This window comes from Oncorhynchus masou, chromosome 6 (genome assembly GCF_036934945.1).
Source record: "Oncorhynchus masou masou isolate Uvic2021 chromosome 6, UVic_Omas_1.1, whole genome shotgun sequence".
NCBI lineage: Eukaryota > Metazoa > Chordata > Actinopteri > Salmoniformes > Salmonidae > Oncorhynchus > Oncorhynchus masou.
Window position 1 is genome coordinate 67,596,564 of NC_088217.1, and position 23,563 is coordinate 67,620,126.

The 23,563-nt window shown below is 42.6% G+C and overlaps 1 protein-coding gene across 6 annotated transcripts in view; it reads right to left on the bottom strand.

Annotated features, from left to right (window-relative positions):
• Positions 1 to 23,563, bottom strand: part of LOC135542480 (intersectin-1-like) — a 65,584-nt gene that overhangs the window by 6,643 nt on the left and 35,378 nt on the right. For 3 of the 6 annotated variants that reach the window (XM_064969449.1, XM_064969448.1, XM_064969451.1), the window contains 15 exons: positions 21,128 to 21,249; positions 20,776 to 20,978; positions 20,255 to 20,376; positions 17,415 to 17,737; positions 17,084 to 17,258; positions 16,473 to 16,678; positions 8,738 to 8,820; positions 8,068 to 8,234; positions 7,525 to 7,692; positions 7,006 to 7,204; positions 6,153 to 6,347; positions 2,013 to 2,134; positions 1,500 to 1,606; positions 1,049 to 1,232; positions 524 to 622 (listed from right to left, as the gene is read on the bottom strand). In XM_064969449.1, coding sequence (XP_064825521.1) covers positions 524 to 622; positions 1,049 to 1,232; positions 1,500 to 1,606; positions 2,013 to 2,134; positions 6,153 to 6,347; positions 7,006 to 7,204; positions 7,525 to 7,692; positions 8,068 to 8,234; positions 8,738 to 8,820; positions 16,473 to 16,678; positions 17,084 to 17,258; positions 17,415 to 17,737; positions 20,255 to 20,376; positions 20,776 to 20,978; positions 21,128 to 21,249 — 2,475 coding nt within the window. Of the gene's footprint in view, positions 1 to 523; positions 623 to 1,048; positions 1,233 to 1,499; positions 1,607 to 2,012; positions 2,135 to 2,546; positions 4,948 to 6,152; positions 6,348 to 7,005; positions 7,205 to 7,524; positions 7,693 to 8,067; positions 8,235 to 8,737; positions 8,821 to 16,472; positions 16,679 to 17,083; positions 17,259 to 17,414; positions 17,738 to 20,254; positions 20,377 to 20,775; positions 20,979 to 21,127; positions 21,250 to 23,256; positions 23,344 to 23,563 lie in introns of those variants that run through there. The other 3 variants (XM_064969453.1, XM_064969450.1, XM_064969452.1) reach the window with 3 other exon arrangements.

The following is a 23,563-nucleotide window of genomic DNA, read 5'->3' on the forward strand; positions in this document are numbered from 1 at the left end:
TGTGTGTGTGTGTGTGTGTATCAATTAAATGTTTTATTTATTTAACCCTTATTTTACCAGGTAGGTTTACTGAGAACACATTCTCATTTACAGCAACAACCTGGGAATTACATGGGAGAGGAGGGGGATGAATGAGCCAATTGTAAGTTGGGGATGATTAGGTGACCGTGATGGTATGAGGGACAGCTTGGGAATTTAGGACACCGGGGTTAACACCCCTACTCTTATGATAAGTGACATGGGATCTTTAGTGACCACAGAGAGTCAGGACACCCGTTTAATGTCCTATCCGAAAGACAGCAACCTACACAGGGCAGTGGGATATTTTTTTTTTAGACCAGAGCAAAAGAGTGCCTCCTACTGGCCCTCCAACATCAGTTCCAGCAGCATCTGGTCTCCCATCTCGGGACCAACCAGGACCAACCCTGCTTAGCTTCAGAGGCCATGGTCAGGCTTTTCAAATCACATACACTTTATTCAGATGGTGGGAAGAGTGGGTGTGAGAAAACATGTGTGCACATACATTTTTGATGATGAGGGGGTAGCGCGTCACCCTTTGCATGGGTTTGAGGAGGAAGCTGGAGAGGGGCATTCCCTTACAACCTGGGTCCATGGCCAGTCTCTGTAGGGGAGAGGAAATATTATGAGTATCAGATATCAGCGTAGAACCTAATAACACTCACATATGAATATATATATATATATATATATACACAGGAATCACGTTGGATCAGTCCCAACCTAGTGCTGTGGCTCGGCTACCCTCAAATAAGAAAGTACACTGACGCTAGTATATCACAGTCTAGTCTTGCGGTGTCAGACATCAGGCGAAGAAACCAAGAACGGCTGGAGTCGAGGCTATTCACAGTCATCCAAACAAAAGGCATGAACAAACCAATTGTGCACGAGACACTAGGGGCCAATAAAATATCGATACAAATAAGTCAAACATAGAGCTCTGGTCAAAAGTTGTGCACTATATAGGGAATATGGTGGCATTTCAGATGGTGACGCAGTCAACGCGTTCTTTACGACCTTTCTCCATTACCTTGACAAAGTCCTTGAACTCGGGCACCTCGTCGGTCTTCTGCTGGATGAGCGTGGCCCCGTTGAGCTGGCAGCTGCAGAAGCGGATGTAGGGCTGCATGTGGGGCAGCTGAGCCGTCAGGATGTCTCCAATCATCTTCACCGGCATCCGCTCGCCCGACATCTTCTTCCTAACCCTCAGAGCCCTAGTGATGGGGGACCGGAGGAAGGGGGCAGAAGAGAATGGGACGATTGGTGAGTCTGGCTATAGTTCTGAAGCTGAACAGTGTTTGTTTACAAGAATCAATGGCAAAATATTATTACTTTGAAAGTGTACAAATGGATGTTCCAATCCCAGATTGCCCCTTTAAGCCACGAGTCATAAAGACCCACAGGAAATCAGCTGCTATCCACCATATAGCTAGTTAAACTATAGTTATGACAACAGGACCAGAGGTGGCTAGGGAGCGTACTTGAGCAGCTTGATGTTACACATGATGAGCTCCTTCCAGTTGACGAAGATCATGGCCACCTCTTTCTCAGTCAGCAGCTCCGACTCCAGCAGAGGCTTCTGAAAGACCTGGCGAGGAAGCGTTGACGCAATGTTAACGCAAGCATTCCGGAAACGTTTGCATGTAATGCTTGGACTGCATGTGTGATCATGTTACCATGGAGGGAATGCATTTGATATATATATATATATATATATATATATATATATATATATATATATACACACACACACACACACACACACATTTGAATATGGGGCGGCAGGAAGCCTAATGGTTAGATTGTTGGGCCAGTAAGGTTACTAGATTGAATCCCAGAGCTGACAAGGTACAAATCTGTTATTCTGCCCCTGAACAAGGCAGTTAACCCACTGTTCCCCGACAGGCCGTCATTGTAAATAAGTTGTTCATAACTGACTTGCCTAGTTAAACAAAGATAAAAAAAAGTATAAATAAATATATAAATATGGCTACCTCGGTGACGAGCTGCAGGTCATTGACATAGTTCTCCTCGGTGACGATGAGCTCGTGCGTGTAGCCCTGTCTCTTCCTCTCAACGGGGGTCAGCATGTCCAGCAGGTGCAGGTCCGCGCACCCTGTGGAACAGGACAACAGCTTCGATCAGAAACACAATCTCAATGACCCGTCTCTCAAACAAACTTCCACAGAAAGCCAATTGCTGGCCCTTTGGACTTTCTATCTTCAGAGTTCTAGGCATGTAGACTGACACCTGAACAAGTCACTGAATTAAACAATATACACTACAAAATACTTCCCTGGAAAAGTATTTACAAGGTGTCGGGTAAAAGGATCTTCCCCTCAAAGGCCAGCCAAACATCATGCATAAAAATAAAAAGTTGAAAGTTCTTTAGACCCTTGTAATTGACATTTTTCCAGTTATCTATAAAAGGAATTAAAAATAAATGGTGGTAGGTCTCTTGCTCAAGTAAACAAACCTTTTGATTTTTTAAAATCAGTAAATAAAAAATAGAAAACACAAGTCCACCGTTGCCATTGAGCTTTTTAATCATTATACACGTCATTTTCTATATTAAAGACGGCATGACACTTTTTAAAAATTAAAGCCGACTTGTTTGTATACATTTTTCAATTTGTACATTCATTTCTGATCAAATGCTTCAGGAACCAAGTGTAACGATTACATTTTGGATTTGGTTGTTGATTCCATAACATACCAGAAGCAATTCAGTTTATAGTCAGAGTATTGTATATACCGTAATAGTTAGAATCTTTGTTGTGCTTCTCAAACCCGAGTCAGCAAAGGAGTACAAACCCCCTTGAAACTGATGAGTCTCAAAAAGACACATTGGGAAAGTCCAACAAACCAATCATAAAGCAGCAAACACCAATACTGTCACATAGTGGAACCAATAGGAACCAAACGGTTATATAAAAAAAAAAAAGGCGGCATACAGGAATTTCATCTTTGTGTTTTAGAAGAACAATGAAATGGCAATACTGTTGTGACAAAAGCAAACAAGATTGATATGGTACCAGTACAATACTACTGTATGTATATATTGCTTTGAATGGATGATGCCATGCTTTTTCCTTTTGTTTGAGGAGAATAATAATAATAGGTTAAGGCCATAGCTATATAGCCCTAGAACTTGGCATTCCACTCTGTTACAAGGACTACAAATAAAAAATACCATAGTCTTAGTTTTTTCTTAGTCTTCATATGTAAACATTGTTAAAAAGCTATTATCAGGAGGCTATTCATTTCATATTTAGTATGTTCATATTCAGCTGAATCACAGTTCTTTTCAATAGGATTTTCTTGACAAAATAACTGCGGAAAAGGTCAAACTAAATGGACATGTTGCTTCTGAGTTTTACGAATGGCAACTGCATAAACCGGTAAAAAAATAACTTCAGGAGGGAAGGGGAAAAAATACAATACAACATAACCATATATATTTAAAACACTATGCATTATAATTGCATTCATTTATAAAAAATAGACTGTCATGGTATAGTGACTGGGGATTTAGAGTTGTTCAACTTGTGTAGAAATTACACTTCAATAGACATAAATCTAGGAGAAAACACGTAAACCAACTCATGAATACAAAACACCCCATATACTCTGAATAATACATAGTTCTGAGGAGACAAGAACTGACTTGCTGAGGACATAACATCCTTACTTACTTGGTGTGTGCCATTCAAATCACACAATTACAAGCCTGTGCATACTGTGTGTGTACCATCCCCACTCCACTTGTGGCGGCTGTGCATTATTTGGTTTGCGTCGATCATAACCCCGTTTCACAAAACGCCACAGCACAAAGTAAACACCCCAGCACCTCCAAACAACAACACTCATCCAAAGAACGTTTAGTATGAACATAAAAAAAACACAGCTAGATGTGAGTGGATAAATGGACAGGTTCAGTCCCGCCCATAGGTTTGACAGACAGCTTTTCTGTCCACTGTATGAGCTGACTTTGGGGCAGGGGTGGTCTGGATGTAAGCCACAGTAAATGTAATAAGCTCTCCCTCCATCCTATAACGTGACCCATGTGTGTTTCAGTGACCTTTGAACCCCTAGACTAGTCCATTAGACAGGGTGCTCATGATGAACCAATCCCGGGCCCAGTCGGACAACCAACCCACCACCCATTCCCATATAACCCTTCGGTTTGTGCAGATCTGTAAGACGTAAGCAATGTGGTTACAACCGATCCCGTTTCCTTCAGATCTGCAAACTGAAGGGGGAAGGGGCTTGGGGTTGTCTTTCGGGCCAGGCCCCGGTTGTTTGGGGGACCCGTCTGATGCTGTGTGTCATGAATAGTGGGTCTTTCTGTGGAGCTGTGGGTCGGATGGGGGAGGGGTTAGTAAGGGAGGGGAGGGAGAAGTTTAACGTCAAAAGGAAGCCATTTGACTCATTAGTAATTTATTTTTTAAATAAATAGACCAAATCCGTGGTGCGCTGATAAAAAAAAGCAGAATGATAAAAGCAGAATGTCTAAATCTACCCAAAAAAATTTGAGTTCACAGAAAGCCACAAAAGGACCCACTATCCAGTCTCCCATTCATATGATCACTTCCAAGTAGTTATTTTTTTCAATTTCCTAAAAAAAACATTGAAATGTTTCGATGAATAATAAATGTTTAATTTGTTTAAGTATATTGTTTAAAAGAATAAACGGTGTAGGATAAGGAAGCTGCTTGGCAATTTTGGCGAAAGCGTCTAACAGTTCGAATATGCGGCCTGCACTCTGCAGCTTGACTCTTCTAGCCCACAAGGCCAGGTGGTAATCATGTGGCAGTCACATGATCGGGGTGGCTGCATCTCCCATCATCCCGCGGGGGCAGTGTTTAGGGGATAGTGGGTCTCTTTGAGGACTTTCAAGGCTGAGTGGGAATGGGCAACATATGAGTCCTAGAAAGAGGAGGAGAACACAGCACATAAGCAAAAAACGCAAACCAAAAACGGAAACAAACCAACAAGACAACAACAAAAGAAAGAAAAATATGCAAATACACGAGCGTGCAGAACTAAATGGACGTCGGTGGCGGACGAGTTCACGAGACGACACACAGCGTGCAGCATAACAGATGAGGTGGAGTCTAACCATGGTACAGTATATGCATGAGGGATGTGGGGTCTACAGGACATTGAGGGAGATGTTAGTGAGGAGGGACTGTACATACAGACACACACCTCTATTCAACTGAGGATGGTACATGATCTGAAACGTCTTCAAAGAGGGGGCCCATAGGTATCAGTATGATCAGTTGACTACAGATTGTACCCTTGTCAAACACTGTCCCATTTGATTAGATTCCAGAGGTTTCCAGGGTTTTTTAGTTGAAATGAATTAGATTTTGAAGAGAGTGAGAGGATACAAGAAAGATCACGTCTATACAAAGCAGGAGTCCACATCAGTGTGTGTGTGTGTGTGTGTGTGTGTGTGTAAGAGAGAGGAAGGAATGTAATCACAGTACTCATTATCACCAATGTTTATGCGTGAGTGTGTGGAAGAGACAGGAAGGAATGTAGTCACATTACTCGTTATGACAAGTGCTGGGTTGTGAGTGTGTGTATGTGACTGTGTGTGTGTGTGTGTGTGTGTGAGACTGTGTGTGTGTGTGTGTGTGACTGTGTGTGTGTATGTGACTGTGACTGTGTGTGTGTGTGTGTATGTGACTGTGTGTGTGTGTGTGTATGTGACTGTGTGTGTGTGTGTGTGTGTGACTGTGTGTGTGTATGTGACTGTGTGTGTGTGTGTGTATGTGACTGTGTGTGTGTGTATGTATGTGACTGTGTGTGTGTGTATGTATGTGACTGTGTGTGTGTGTGTGTATGTATGTGACTGTGTGTGTGTGTGTGTATGTGACTGTGTGTGTGTGTGTGTATGTGACTGTGTGTGTGTATGTGACTGTGTGTGTGTATGTGACTGTGTGTGTGTATGTGACTGTGTGTGTGTGTGTATGTGACTGTGTGTGTGTGTGTGTGTGTGTGACTGTGTGTGTGTATGTGACTGTGTGTGTGTATGTGACTGTGTGTGTGAGAAAGGGTTCAGTATGTACTCAAACTGCTGGGTGTGACAGAGAGGTAGACTTTAGCAGAGTGTGTGCACTCACATTGTTGGCTGGGGTCTGTGTCGGTGGTCAGTTTGACGTAGTTGGAGGGGAAGAGGCCCACGGAACCGTTCAGCTCGCCTTTCCACCAATCAGGGTCTTCCCTGCTCAGCACATTGATGATCTGGCCCTTCCCAAAGGGCAGTTCATCATCATTCTGCGCCATGTAGTCGTACATGCCAATCACCTGACACACTGCTGGAGACAAACATACAGATACAAGTGAAGGGTTAGTCATACAACACAAGAGACTTGGGCCATGTCCACGAGAAAAGGGACAAAAGGCAGTGTTCGATCAAATCTGTGATACTTTGTGGGTAAATTGTTACCGACTGATTGATCTAATAATTATTCGATATTAATGAAGCAAAAAAGGCGATTTGTATATCAAATCAGTCGGCCCCCCAACAACTCTTGTTTAGGATCTGAGAGGATTGGAATGGGTATTATATAGGCCACTATGGAGACAATTCTACGTATAGCTTATCAGAGGGAAAGGTAGAGCTGCTACCAAATGAATTATACCTATCCAATCCCCTCAGACCCACACAGGAGACTAGGGGTGTAGGGGGCTAGGGGTTTACTCCTGGACAGGACATTAAAACACTACTATTAGGCTCACTGCACAACACAGTCCTCTGTTACTAATAATATGACAGAATGTTCTTGAAAAGAATGTTATTATAACACAAAATAATGTAATTATCAAGAATGTTATTTTAACATGAAAGAATGTTCTTGTAAAGAACGTTACTATAACTTTATTATTTTTTTTTTTTGACAGGAAAGAATGTTATTATCAAGGACGCTACTATAACATGAAAGTACACAGCGAATGTCTGCACCGTGCTAGTACCCGTCATATGTTGAGTCAAGGAGGGGCCCCAAGGCCCTGGCGGGCCCCCGTCAGATCCCTGCTCCTGGCCCCTACCTGCACTGGGCATTGGCAGCTTGGGGGGTGTGGGTTCTGTGGGCGTGGTCTTACTGGTGCTGGGGCTCAGGAGCTTCACGTAGTTGGCCGGGAACCAGCCAATCTGCCGCTTCTTTCCCCGGGCCTGGACCAATGAGAGGACTTGTGAGTATGAGAGAGGCCACAGGGGCAGAGCAAGAATTTTAACAGTTAGAAACAGTCCCTTTTATTTGTTTTTAAAGCAAATGTGTGGATGACAATGAATCTACATTACTGTATTGTAATTTCTACATCACTGTCTACGTATAAATTACCATATCACCTTGTATATTAGTACTATATATTAAGACAATTATTGGCACATCTAAGTCCACATATTAATACAACTTAGTATTTAAACATCTACTACGATATTTCAAGTGTTGTTGGTTTGTGGTGAGTAGTGTTGAGAGATGGTCCTCCAACCTGCAGCTCCCCTTCCCACCAGCCCCCCGGGTTCTTCTTCCTGATGAGGATGAGCTGGCCGGGCGCCAGGGTGAGCTGCTCGGCCCCCGTGGCCGTGTACGGGGCGATGACCTGGGCTATCTCGGGCTTCTTCCCCAGGCTTCCAGTCTTCCCTGCGGGTCCCAGTCCCTAGAGGGAAGACCGAGAGCTCTGGTTTTACTGGGAGTTAAACAAGGCACACAGTTCGTGAAAAGTTAGCTAACGCTGGCCAACTAACATACTCCATTTGTTTTATGTTCACCGCGAACGTTCACTAATGTTAGGAGAGCGCTTTGGAACACGTATAAAGTATATATTTTCTACGTGTATGTATTAACACGGCAAAATCATTTTACTGTCCTACTGTTGTTTTAGCTGTCTGAAACCTAAAAAAGAAAACTAAAATATTTGTATTTATTTTTTAAAGGAGAGCACTTTGGTTTTACTGGGAGAGCTGATCAGACAAATAGGACTGCATCGCAGAGCTTACGAATCGCCACAAAAAGACTGTTTTCTAGAAGTTACCTCAGAGTCCTTGGGTTTGACGTAGTTGGAAGGGAATACCCCCGTCTTGCCTGAGACCACGCCCGTCCACCAGTCGCCCTCCTTCTTGGTGACCACGATGACGTCGCCCTGCTGGAAGGTCAGGTCGCCCTGCTCATTGCTCTCGTAGGTGTACATGGCTATGTATTCTGGGAAAACACAATATCTGAGCAACAGGGTCTGTTTATAGACTTTTTTAGTTGTGTTTTACACAGGATTTCATCTAAATGGGTAGAGTAACAGGAACATACTGTGTTCCATGATAAACTCTGGTGTAATTGTTCTGTTTTATATTGTATATATGGTGGAACATATTCTGAGAGAAAGAGTCATTTAAAGCCTAGATCTGATGATAGGTGAAACGGTGCCATTGGTTGCTCCAGGCGTATTTGTTATTGTTTTGTTGAGCTTATCCAAAAGGACATGAGCGTCCAGCGTCACGGTAAAACTAATCGTAGTACATACACTGCTGTTCTATCGCACATACAATGAAATGCAATGATGTCAGAGAAAAAAACAACAGCGTTCATTGTTTGAAGTCATTTATTTGTATTTGTAATATTGCAAACTGACGTGGCAGTTTCACCTCAAGGGATTCCAAGCGTATGCTGAGCTGTGTGTGCGTGAGCGTGTGTCTAGGGCCATCACCCACCTTCTCCTGGGTCCATGGACTTGGTAGGGGACGGGGTGGGTCTCTTCATGATCGGGGGGCTGTCGGACGAGCCAGACTCAATGCTGCACCAGAGAGAGGGCAAACAATCACTCCGACAGCCAAGCCAGTGGATAATATAACAATACATTCTAAAAGGGGGAGGGACTAAAGCCATACACAGAGAACTTGGCCATTGAGGTTTCAATAAAAAACCATAATGATGTCACATCATTCCATGGCAGCCATGTTGCTCCCTCCTAGACAATATCAAGCAATAGTAGTTGGGATTTACTCTAAAGTTGGCTGAAGTCTTTAGTTCAGGGCTGCCCAACTCTCTTCCTGGAGATCTACCGTCTTGTAGTGCAACCCGAATTGAACATACCTGATTCTACTTATTAGTTGCTCAACAAGACCTTAACTAACGGAATCAGGTATGCTTGTTAAGGGTTGGACTGAAAACCTACAGGACGCTAGATGTCCAGGAAGATGGTTGAGCAGCCCTACTGCAATCTATCCTGCTGACCAGGTCACCCACGCAAAATAGGTTTTTAACCTCAAGTGTCTTTCCTGGTTGAAAAGGCCAGACAAAGTTGAATTACTGTTTAATGGATGCCCCGCCTCAATTTTCTCCACACCACAATAAAATCTAAATCAGATATATTATATTTTGGCCAATATATGTTTATAATGAACTGTCCGCTCTCCCTTGAGGCTTTCCCAAGTTGATGCCCAACAGACCAAGCAGCCTCAGATCACACTCTCAGATCATGTTCAAGCCTCGGATTGGACAGTGAAACACACACGCTCGCACCTGCAGGCAATGTGCAGATGTTTCATTTCTCTCTCATACAGTCATGGCTGAAGCCAGCACAAATTCCTACTAATTTATGTGGTTATTGAATCATTTTCAGATCTATTAGAAGCGAGTAATAGACGAAACAACAACGTAATTTTACCAATTGACTGGCCAGAAATCAGGGCATTCATCAGAAAATACGCAGCGCAAGCTGATAGTATTTTGGACAACCAAATTGAAGTCAAAATGATTGATGAAATCGAAGTGTGTCAACTGTATGGTGATTTGCGATTCTTAACTTACATTTTACTGGTACTACCAGTAGTAGTAGGCTAATCGATAACACCACAACGGAATGCGTTTGAAGTGATGATGCGCCGCCGAGAACAGCTAGCGTGTCCAGCAAAGTACATTGCCAGTGGCACGCACACACTTTGTGCAGATCCGCAGGTGTGGGCTTTTCGTGGCAGCCAGACGAGACAATAGAAGGAGGATGTGGTGAACAAGGTTACTGGGCTTGAATTTAGTCACGCTTGATCTACAGTTGAAGTCAGAAGTTTACATACCTAAGTCGGTTAGGACATCTACTTTGTGCATGACACAAGTAGTTTTTCCAACAATTGTTTACAGACAGATTATTTCACTTATAATTCACTGTATCACAATTCCAGTGGGTCAGAAGTGGGTCAGAAGTTTACATACACTAAGTTGACTGTGCCTTTATTAAACAGCTTGGAAAATTCCAGAAAATTCCGTCATGGCTTTAGAAGCTTCTGATAGGCTAATTGACATCATTTGAATCAATTGGAGGTGTACCTGTGGATGTATTTCAAGGCATACCTTCAAATTCAGTGCCTCTTTGCTTGACATCATGGAGGAGAAAAAAAGAAACCAGCCAAGACCTACGAAAACAAATTGTAGACCTCCACAAGTCTGGTTCATCCTTGGGAGCAATTTCCAAACGCCTGAAGGTACCACGTTCATCTGTACAAACAATAGTACGCCAGTATAAATACCATTGGACCACGCAGCCGTCATACCGCTCAGGAAGGAGACGCATTCTGTCTCCGAGAGATGAACGTACTTTGGTGCGAAAAGTGCAAATCAATCCCAGAACAAGAGCAAAGGACCCTGTGAAGATGCTGACGGAAACAGGTACAAAATAATCTATATCCACAGTAAAATGAGTCCGATATCGACATAACCTGAAAGCCCGCTCAGCAAGGAAGAAGCCACTGCTCCAAAACCACCACTACGGTTTGCAACTGCACATGGGGACAAAGATCGTACTTTTTGGAGAAATGTCCTCTGGTCTGATGAAACAAAAATATAACTGTTTGGCCATAATGACCATTGTTATGTTTGGAGGAAAAGGGAGGCTTACAAGCCGAAGAACACAATCCCAACTGTGAAGCACGGGGGTGGCAGCATCATGTTGTGGGGGTGCTTTGCTGCAGTAGGGACTGATGCACTTCACAAAATAGATGCCATCATGAGGAAGGAAAACAATGTAGATATATTGAAGCAACATCTCAAGACATCAATCAGGAAGTTAAAGCTTGGTCGCAAATGGGTCTTCCAAATGGACAATGACCCCAAGCATACTTCCAAAGTTGTGGCAAAATGGCTTAAAGACAACGTATTGGAGTGGCCATCACAAAGCCCTGACCTCAATCCTATAGAAAATGTATGGGCAGAACTGAAAAAGCATGTGTGAGCAAGTAGGCCTACAAACCTGACTCAGTTACACCAGCTCTGTCAGGAGGAATGGGCCAAAATTCACCAAACTTACTGTGGGAATCTTGCGGAAGGCCACTTGAAAAGTTTGACCCAAGTTAAACAATTTAAAAGGCAATGCTACAAAATACTAATTGAGTGTATGTAAACTTCTGACCCACTGGGAATGTGATGAAAGAAATAAAAGCTGAAATAAATAATTCTCTCTGCTATTATTCTAAATAAAAGCTGAAATAAATAATTCTCTCTGCTATTATTCTGACATTTCATATTCTTAAAATAAAGAGGTGGTCCTTAACTGACCTAAGACAGGGCATTTTTACTAAGAAAAAATGTCAGGAATTGTGAAAAACTGAGTTTAAAATGTATTTGGCTCAGGTGTATGTAAACTTCCAACTTCAACTGTATATAGATTGATGCTTCCAATTGTGCAAGTTATAAACAACATTTTTTATTTTGTTGACGATAGGCTATACTCTGTCTGGATTTATGTTTTGTGCGTCTTTTTTCCAATGCTACGTTAAATTTGGCAGACCTAACTTGATTGACCCTCTTTCTACAAGGCCTAGTCTATGATAGCAAAATATTCATACAAATATGATTAGACCTAACGCCTAGGCTATAGAGATGCATTCAGGTAATGAACTCGTTATTATGCATCAATATTTTAATTTGATTACAATTATTTATTGTCAATCATTCTTTAATTTTCTAGGCAAAACAATTAAGTATTCAATCTCTCCCTATCCCAGTCTGCTGTCCCCACATGCTTCAAGATGGTCACCATTATTCCTGTACCCAAGAAGGCAAAGGTAACTGAACCAAATGGACTATCGCCCTGTAGCACTCACCTGCTTTGAGAGACTAGTCAAGGATCATATCACCTCTACTTTACCTGCCACCCAATTTGCTTACCGCCGCAATAGATCCACAGATGATACAATCGCCATCACTCTGCCCTATCCCATCTGGACAACAGGAATACCTATGTAAGAATGCTGTTTATTGACTATAGCTCATCATTCAACACCATAGTACCCTCCAAGCTCATCATTAAGCTTGAGGCCCTGGGTCTGAACCCTGCCCTGTGCAACTGGATCTGAATCCCACCCTGTGCAACTGGGTTCTGGACTGCCTGACGGGCCGCCCCCAGGTGGTGAAGGTAGGAAACATCACCTCCACTCCGCTGATCCTCAACACTGGGGCCCCACAAGGGTGCGTGCTCAGCCCCCTCCTGTACTCCCTGTTCACCCATGACTGCGTGGCCAAGCACGCCTCCAACTTAATCATCAATTTTGCAGACAACACAATAGTAGTAGGCTTGATTACCAACAACGATGAGACAGCCTACAGGGAGGAGGTGAGAGCTCTGGGATTGTGGTGCCTGGAAAACAACCTCTCACTCAACATCAACAAAACAAAGGAGATGATTGTGGATTTCCGGAAACAGCAGAGGTGCACCCCCCGATCTACATAGACGGGAGGTGGAAAGCTTCAAGCTCCTTGGTGTACACATCACTGATGAACTGAAATGGACAACCCACACAAATAGTGGTGAAGGCGGCGCAACAACACCTCTTCAACCTCAGGAAGCTAAAGAAATTTGGCTTCTCTAAAACCCTCACAAATTTTTACAGATGCACAATTTAAAGCATCCTGTTGGGGCTGTGTCACCGCTTGGTACGGCAACTGTGATAATGCATTAGGCAGACTGCACCACCACAAGGCTTTCAAGAGGGTCGTGCAGTCTGCCTAATGCATTACCGGGGGCAAACTACCCGCACTCCAGGACACCTACAACACCCGATGTCACAGGAAGGTCATAAAGATCATCAAGGACATCAACCACCCGAGCCACTGTCTGTTCACCCCGCTACCATCCAGAAGGTGAGGTCAGTACAGGTGCATCAAAGCTGGGACCGAGACTGAAAAACAGCTTCTATCTCAAGGCCATCAGACTGTTAAACAGCCATCGCTAGCACATTAGAGGCTGCTGCGTATTGGCATAGACTAGGTATCACTGGCCACTTTAAGGAATGGAACACTAGTCACTTTAATAATGTTTACATATCTGGCATTACTCATCTCATATGTATATACTGTTTTTCTATAATACTTGACAGACCGTTCCGCTCTGACATTGCTCGTCCATATGTATATAGACTTAATTAATTCCTACTTAGATGTGTGTGTGTATTGGGTATATGTTGTGTAATTTGTTAGATATTACTTGTTAGATATTTCTGCACTGTCAGAGCTAGAAGCACAAGCATTTCACTACACCAGCAATAACATCTGCTAATCACGTGTGACCAATAACATTTGATTTAAGTAGATTAATGAACTGATAATACATTACTTTTTCTCTCAATTTGATAGAATAGTGCATTCTATTATACATCTTATGAAAATAATGTTCATTAATGTTAACTTGTGTATTAATAATAATCATCTGAAAATCAGTCTGAAATGGAATAGTTCTCCTATTGTTCATGTCCATATAATGTGGTAAAGTACTGTTATTCCTTATACACTGAATGTTTCGTTTTTTTTGCTCGCCTCACTTTTCTGGGGGAAAATCCATTAAGCAGTGAATCAATTTTGTCTGCCCTAAGGGTTGAATAAAAATACATTACTATAACTATAAATATATATACATACAGTGGGGAGAACAAGTATTTGATAACCTGTAAAATCGGCAGTGTTTCCTACTTACAAAGCATGTAGAGGTCTGTCATTTTTATCATAGGTACACTTCAACTGTGAGAGCCGGAATCAAAAACAAAAATCCAGAAAATCACATTGTATGATTTTTAAGTAATTCATTTGCATTTTAATGCATGACATAAGTATTTGATCACCTACCAACCAGTAAAAATTCCGGCTCTCACAGACCTGTTAGCTTTTCTTTAACAATCCCTCCTGTTCTCCACTCATTACCTGTATTAACTACACCTGTTTGAACTCGTTACCTGTATAAAAGACACCTGTCCACACACTCAATCAAACAGACTCCAACCTCTCCACAATGGCCAAGACCAGAGAGCTGTGTAAGGACATCAGGGATAAAATTGTAGACCTGCACAAGGCTGGGATGGGCTACAGGACAATAGGCAAGCAGCTTAGTGAGAAGGCAACAACTGTTGGCACAATTATTAGAAAATGGAAGAAGTTCAAGATGGCGGTCAATCACCCTCAGTCTGGGGCTCCATGCAAGATCTCACCTCGTGGGGCATCAATGATTATGAGGAAGGTGAGGGATCAGCCCAGAACTACACGGCAGGACCTGGTCAATGACCTGAAGAGAGCTGGGACCACAGTCTCAAAGAAAACCATTAGTAACACACTATGCCGTCATGGATTAAAATCCTGCAGCGTACGCAAGGTCCCCCTGCTCAAGCCAGCGCATGTCCTGGCCCGTCTGAAGTTTGTCAATGACCATCTGGATGATCCAGAGGAGGAATGGGAGAAGGTAATGTGGTCTGATGAGACAAAAATAGAGCTTTTTGGTCTATACTCCACTCGCCGTGTTTGGAGGAAGAAGAAGGATGAGTACAACCCCAAGAACCCCATCCCAACTGTGAAACACAGAGGTGGAAACATCATTCTTTGGGGATGCTTTTCCGCAAAGGGGACAGGACGACTGCACCGTATTGAGGGGAGGATGGATGGGGCCATGTATCGCGAGATCTTGGCCAACAACCTCCTTCCCTCAGTAAGAGCATTGAAGTTGGGTCGTGGCTTGGTCTTCCAGCATGACAACGACCCGAAACACACAGCCAGGGCAACTAAGGAGTGGCTCCGTAAGAAGCATCTCAAGGTCCTGGAGTGGCCTAGCCAGTCTCCAGACCTGACCCAATAGAAAATCTTTAGAGGGAGCTGAAAGTCTGTATTGCCCAGCGACAGCCCTGAAATCTGAAGTATCTGGAGAAGGTCTGTATGGAGGAGTGGGCCAAAATCCCTGCTGCAGTGTGTGCAAACCTGGTCAAGAACTACAGGAAACGTATGATCTCTGTAATTGCAAACAAAGGTTTCTGTACCAAATATTAAATTCTGCTTTTCTGATGTATCAAACACTTATGTCATGCAATAAAATGCAAATTAATTACTTAAAAATCATACAATGTGATTTTCTGGATTTATGTTTTAGATTCTGTCTCTCACAGTTAAAGTGTACCTATGATAAAATTACAGACCTCTACATGCGTTGTAAGTAGGAAAACCTGCAAAATCGGCAGTGTATCAAATACTTGTTCTCCCCACTGTATATAAATAATTGTTTTGATTAATAATAATACTCCAATAATAGTTTATATTATTACACACACACACACATATACATATATATATACACATACATATATATATATACACGTATATATATATATATACATATATATATATATATATATATATATATATATACATATATATATATACACGTATATATATATATATATATATACATATATATATATATATATATATATATATATATATATATATATATATATACATATATATATACATATATATATATATATATATATACATATATATATACATATATATATATATATATATATACGTATATATATATATATATACACATACATATATACGTATATATATATATATATATATATATACATACATATATACACATACATATATATACGTATATATATATATATACACACGTATATATATATATATATATATATATATATATATATATATATATATATATATATACACACGTATATATATATATATATATATATATATATATATATATATATATATATACACGTATATATGTATATGTATATATATATATATACGTATATATGTATATGTATATATATATATATATATATATATATATATATATATACGTATATATGTATATATACGTATATATGTATATATATATATACATATATACGTATATATATATATATACATATATACGTATATATACGTATATATATATACATATATATATATATATATACATATATACGTATATATATATATATATACATATATACGTATATATATATATACATATATATATATATATATATATATATATAATGGGATATATATATATATATATACACACACACAAACATACAAACATACATTATTGATAAATGTGACTATGGGGAGGGACAGTTTCATCCTCATTCTCCTCACCTCATGGACTTGCGTACTGGGCCAGAGATGAGCTTGACGTAGGACTTGGGGAACCAGCCCCGCTGGCCCTGCACCTCGCCGAACCACCACATGTCCTGCTGCTCCAGCACTGTGATCACGTGGCTCTTGTTGAAGTTGAGGTGGTTGTCCTTCTTGGCCCGCCACGGGTATAGCGCCTGGGCCTGCAAGCCCTCCACCTTCTCCCCCTGAGAGATGGAGGAAGAGAGACGGGGGTGAAACAGAGAGCGAGAGAAAGGAATGGGGAGTGTGAGAGAAGGAAGGGACGTACTACAGAACCTCTATGTGCTGTTTCTAAGTCCTGCTCTTCATTCATCTGACAGTACAACCGCACTGCTTCAGGTAGAGTCAATATCATTCTCCTGCTAGGCCTAGGTGATATGTTCCTGTGCTCCTCAGAGTCATCTAAACTGAGTGTTACAATCAATTGTATTATTATTACTATTATTTGACTGATGTGTGTACTTTGTATTTAATTACATTTTTGCATGTTGCAGGGCTCATTTGTAAAAGAGACCTCGGTCTCAATGTGACTCCCTCTTTTTAAATAAAAGGGTAAAAAAAAAATATATACATTTTAAAAACGACTGTACCTGTCCCAGGACAGGAGACGGAGAGGAGCCAGTGAGGGTGGCGGGTGTGAAGGCAGAGCGCTGGCGCAGCTGGCCCCCGGGACCGGCACTGGGCACAGAGAGAGATGGCTGGGTGGGCCAAGCGTCCCAGCCCTCCCCAGTCTCAGTCTTCTCTACAGAGCTGGTGGACGGCCATCTGAGCGGAGAGAGGCACACAGAGTTTACCAACTCAAACTCTGATTTCTCTTCAATTAATAACCTGGTGTAGGTAAGACTATGACTGAAAAACACTTGTATTGCATTTTAATGTATTGAGTGCTGTGTGAGAGGAAGGGTTGGAGCTGTCACTCACGTGGTGCTGAAATCTGCCCAGTTACTAGATGCCGAGGAGGAGGAAGAGGCAGGACCAGGGCAGGGCCCGGGGGCAGGGGGAGCTGTTGCCGGTGGAGGGGTTGCCATTGGCTGGCTGGGTGGCGTGGGTGTGGTGGAGACGGCGGTGGGTGTGAGCCGTGAGGCCAGTTTGGGCGCAGCGCCCGTGGTGGCAGCACTGGTCCGCAGGCTCATGGGAACCTCGGTTTCTGGGATCTTCTCTGCGTAGTTGGCAGGGAACCAGCCCGTCTTCCCCTTCAGCTCGCCCCCCAGCCAGCCTGGCTCACCTGTCTGGGACTCGTCCACCTGGGGGGCGAAGGTCAAAGATCAGCTCACTATCATAGCACTACAGAGCCAAAGAAGACTATAGAAATGACTCAAATGAATAGAACGGATATTCTCATTTAAGTCATGGGATGAGTGGACCGGGTGGGCCATATTGAGTGTACCTTCTAGTAATTGTATTTCTATGCCAAGAACAACCCACAACCCCAGTTCTCAGGGATCACACTATCCATTGGACCTTTCCCTTTAACCAGCTACAGGCTCATAGCTGACAGCAGGGTTAGGATCAATTCTATTTCAAATTAGGAACATGTACTGAAAAGTTTTGTTGAGAAGCAATGGGGAAATTCCTGAATTGACTTGAGTTAAAATTGAATGGACCCCAACTCTGACTGACAGAAAAGGCGAGTAGTCTGGAATAAGATAGTGGCGAGCCAACACAGGATTAGATTGATCAATTGTGGGGAAACAAATTAAATTAAGAGTGGTTACAATAAATCCTGTGGACTGGGGTTGCCCAGCCATGTGTGGTTATTCCTTATTTACAACATACAACAGAGTGGTTGGACCACTTTTGGAATGGATGTTCGAGATTCACAAGACAAGTTGAATATCACCGCTTCCTTTCCAAGCATGGGGATGGTCATGAAGAGAAGCTGAGGGATTAAGAATGACAGTGGATGGCTTTGGGACTGCTTTGTTGAAGGAGTACTTGGTGAAATGGGATCAAATGTGTCTGTATGATCGTCTCATTCTCGGCAGCTTATAAAATGCCTTTTCCAGTAACCAACATAGAGGCTCATTTGTATAGATGTATAATCATATGCCCTTTGAGAACAAGTGTGTATCCTCCGAGTATACTGACCATATAACGGAAATACAACCACAAACATGCAACCCAACGGTTAAATTCTTTAAGCGCTTATGTAGAGATGACAGCAGTTGAGATGGACACATGACCAATGAAAGCAGGTGTTGGGATCACAAGTGAGCAGCTGATTAGACAGTGGACCTGCACTTACCCACTCCCCTTTCACCTTCAGGTAGAGTGAGCAAAGTCGGGAGAGAGTCAGGAGGCAAAAGTTAATACTCACATGCACGCATGCAGGCAGACACACACTCAACTAGGGGTCGGCATGGCCGATTAATTGGGGCCGATATCAAGTTCATATAACAAATCGGTAATTTGACTTTTTGGAGGCCGATTATCGCCTAGTACATTGCAATCCATGAGGAAACTGCGCGGCAGGCTGGCCACCTGTTACGTGAGTGCAGCATCAACAGGATCTTGTGGCTACAAGGAGCCAAGGTAAGTTGCTTGGTTGCATTAAACATATCTTATAAAAAACAAATCAATCTTCACATAATCACGAGGTTGATGCATATAATCAATGCGGTGCCTGTTCATTTATCATCGAATCACAGCCTAATTCAACTTCGCCAAACGAGTGATGATTTAACAAAAGCGCATTCGCGAAAAAAAGCACATTCTTTGCACAAATGTACCTAACCATAAACATCAATGCCTTTCTTAAAATCAATACACAGAAGTATATTTTTTTAAACCTACATATTTAGTTAAAATAAATGCATGTTAGCAGGCAATATTAACTAGGGAAATTGTGTTACTTTTCTTGCGGTCAGTGCAAGCAGAGTCAGGGTATATGCAGCAGTTTGGGCCACTTGGCTCGTTGCGAACGATGTTTCTTTCTTCCTAACAAAGACCGTAATTCATTTGCCAGAATTTTACATAATTATGACATAACATTGAAGGTTGTACAATGTAACAGCAATATTTACACTTCGGGTTACCACCTGTTCGACAAAATACGGAATGGTTCCGTATTTCACTGAAAGAATAAACGTTTTGTTTTTGAAAAGATCGTTTCCGGATTTGACCATATTAATGACCAATCGCTCGTATTGCTGTGTGTTTATTATAATTAAGTCTATGATTTGATATTCGATAGAGCAGTCCGACTGTGCGGTGGTAGGCAGCAGCAGACTCGTAAGCATTCATTCAAACAGCACTTTACTGTGTTTGCGAGCAGCTCTTAGCAATGCTTGAAGCACAGCGCTTTTATGACTTCAAGCCTATCAACTCCTGAACCTAGGCTGGCAATAGGAAAGTGCCTATAAGAACATCCAATAGTCAAAGGTATATGAAATACAAATACTTTCTTCTCCAACACTTTGTTTTTGCATTATTTAAACCAGATTGAACATGTTTTATTATTTATTTGAGACTAAATTGATTTTATTTATGTATTATATTAAGTTAAAATAAAAGGGTTTATTGTTCATTCAGTATTGTTGTAATTGTCATTGTTACAAATATATTTAAAATTGTCCGATTAATCGGTATCTGCTTTTTTTGGTCCTCCAATAATCGTTATCGCCGTTGAAAAATCATAATCTGTTGACCTCGACACTCAACCACACACTTCCTGGTTCATATAGACTAATCACTTTACATAAACCTCCATAACATACACACAAATGGTGCTTGGCAGGAGTGATTGACAGCTTGCCTCTCACCATGACAATGTCTCCGGGGGTGATGGTGATCTCATCGTGACTGCGGGCATCAAAGGGGTACAGCGCCCGGTAGAAGACCACCTTGACCTTGTCCTGGTTGAACCCAGTCACCGGAATCTTGTCTGCAGGGAGGAGACGAGGAAGGGAGTTAGGAACACAGGACAGGGTCACATCTTTCTCTCTCACCCACAGAACCAGGCACATCCAAACGTTCTTAGAACGTCTACAGTAGGACCTCTGAGATTTGAAAATGTTTGGAATGGATGTCATTCGGGAACACTGAAATACTCGAGACTACTTAAAAACCGCATTAAACTTCACAGAAAATTTGAATTGAATCTACATTTCCTAATAATTTATTCAGATACCTACAGCACACATTTCGGTTGTCTGATTTAATTGTCCCAGTTCGACATTGCCCCAGGTCAGTCCAGAAATCGAAGGATTTGTAAATCGGAGGTTCTACTGTATGCACGCTCTTTCAAGGCTTCTCTGTTATACATTTTATTTTTGACACGTACCGCCCGTGGGCCATGGGCTCTGGTTCATGAGTTTCCCTGGTTCAGGCTGCTGCATGAAGAGCTGGTTGAGTTTATCCTGCATGTCCTTCTTAGTGCGCCCCTCCTCCTCACTCACGCGCTTCATCCAGGGCTGGGGGGGTGGGGTGGGGGCCTCCACCGTGCCCTCATCTCGCCACGCCAGGCCCTCGTCAGTGGCAGACAACCTGGGGAGAGGAAAGGGGTGTTAAGAGGTAACCTCTAAAATGACTGGATCACAGTGATGGGGCTGCATCCGCGTAATCCATACAGAATGAGCGGACATAGGAGCAGCTCGCTCACACATATGGTGTCCTGTGCGCAAACACACACACACCTTCCGTCTGTGAGCTCGGCGGACTTGGCCCTCTCCTGGGCGATGGCGTGGATGTTGATTTCTCCCTCCAGGTGATCCTTCTGCTTTTGCCTCTGCTGCTTGCTGTGGATCTCTCGGAGCTCCTGCAAGGCAGCGTGGGATAGAGGAGGACCGGTGAGGGGGAAGTGTGGGCGGGGTCGCCGGGACTCAACACAACACTCACATCACAGTGAGGCGTCAGCCATTTTGTGCCCTGTAAGCGCCATTATGATCCCAGCCGGGCTCAGTTACCAGATGCAAAGTCTGTGTTTAGTCTACTGCTTCCTTCCATTTAATCTCATCTCGGTGTTTTCTCCAATTAATGCTGGGCTACTACTACTGAAATCTAGGTGTCAGTTGGATTTTTGGGGCAGACACACTTGCACAAAACATGGCCGCCACCACAGTACGTTCATGGGAGTTGGACAGCTCTCGGAGTCTGGCGAGTGCTGCACATGAACCACTGAGGGAGGGTTAAACAAGCCCTGGGTTACTACGGCAACACTGACACCACTGGAACTGGAAGATTGCAGTGTTTCAGCGCTCCGGGGTGAAGTTTCCCTTAGGTACAGATCTAGGATCAGCTTCATCTCCCCAATCCTAACCATAACCTAGTAGGGGAAAATGCAAAACTGACCTATGATCAGCATCTAGGGGCAAATTCTCTCTGCTCTGGTTTGAGCACCAAATGGAAACACTACTGGTTAAAGCCAAGTGGTACCAACCAATCACAGAGAACATTCATGGCTCTGGAAGAAATCTGAGCCAAACTATGATTCTCAAAAGCACAGAGACTGATATGGAGATCAGTCAAAAGAATTGAATGGGAAATTCACAAGGATCATAGGTAGGTGGAATTCAAACCCATCGTCTCTAAAGGGTTAAGAAAGTCTTAATATACAGTCTGAGCAGGGAATTAAGTTCTGAGGACTTGATTTTCCTGAATGAATTACTATCAAGATCATTAATCAGTATTAGATGCAACACCATGCAACCAAAGGCTTCACCCATATATGTTTAGTTGGCGTGTCATCAACACATGGGGCTGGAGAGAGTGAGGTACGTTCAGGAAAGCAATATTTGTTTAGTACTTGGTTAAAATGGTGAGAGATGCACGGCTGACTGAGCAACTGTAAAGATTTCTTCAAATAGTCTCACAATAACAAATTGAGGATCATTTTCATATCACTTCAATTTACTCATAAATGACATTACCCTGTTCACTACCTTGTTCTATATTTCTTTACTGTAGCAAGTCTTCAATTAGCCTATGTCTGTATGGATTTGGTCTCCCAAAATAGTAGGCTCTACACCACAGTTCACTGTTAAATAAATACATCACTAACACTAGTGGTCACTCACCCAGTAGAAGGACTGTATAGCCGCAAAGCGTCGGTCGAGTGTGCTGTTTTTAATCTTGTCCTCCTGCCATGTAATTAAACAAAGGCATTTCATTTCTTTCCAATAAGACAGAGTGCCTTACGAGTCTTTTGAGAAGTGTTTTTGTGCTTTCTACAGATGTTTACTAACGCAACAAGCGTATGTCTTAATGTTTTTTTGGGGGATTCCAAATAGGTAAATGTTGTCCTCTCACCATAACCAAAACTACAAAGCCTGAAAAATTAAAGCTCAAGTGCTCAAGGAGCTGAAAAATATAAAATTGTCATTGATTCAATTTAATAAAAATGAAATAGACAAACAACCAGGTTCACGCACATGGTGGCTAACAACATTGACCGGAGCTGTGTCCCAGTATACACTTGCATACTACCTAGTGTGACCCAATTGACTCTGGTCTTGGCAAACGCATACTAAATAGTATGCTAGTGTTTTTATTGGGCCCTAGTCTAGAGGGTTGAGGAGGCAATGAGAGAGATATACTCCAGCACCACCCAGAGGACAGATAAAGGAGGGAAGCGGCAGCTGGCATTTATTAACTCGCTGCAGGGCTACCGAGGCTAAAGCTAAAGACGCTCAAGCGGAAGGACAGCATGGCTTGCTTTGACCAGCCCTTCAAAGGAAGCAGAGGAGTGGTAAGGGGGTTGGGGTGGGGGAGCGCGGGGGGGAGGGCGTGGAGGAAGAGGAGGAGGAAGGGGAGGCAGTAGGGACACCTGCAGGTAGACGTCTATACGCTGCAAACAGGCCAGGAGGGCCGAGAGACAGTCCAGCAGCATCTGGTCCACCGAGCCCCCCTCGGACTGAAAAGAGACACACAGGGACCCCATGGTCAAGGGTCAGATAGAACAGCAGCAGTGCCACCGAGGTCAACAACAAGGTCGTGTTCATTAGGCACCAAACAGAAAGAAAAAAGGGAGGGACTACCTGCCCAATAAGGAAAGCACATTTTTGTTTTCCATTGCGTTGTCCTTAATGAACACGACCCAGGTAAACATCCAGACTAGACTCAACCCCTAGCCC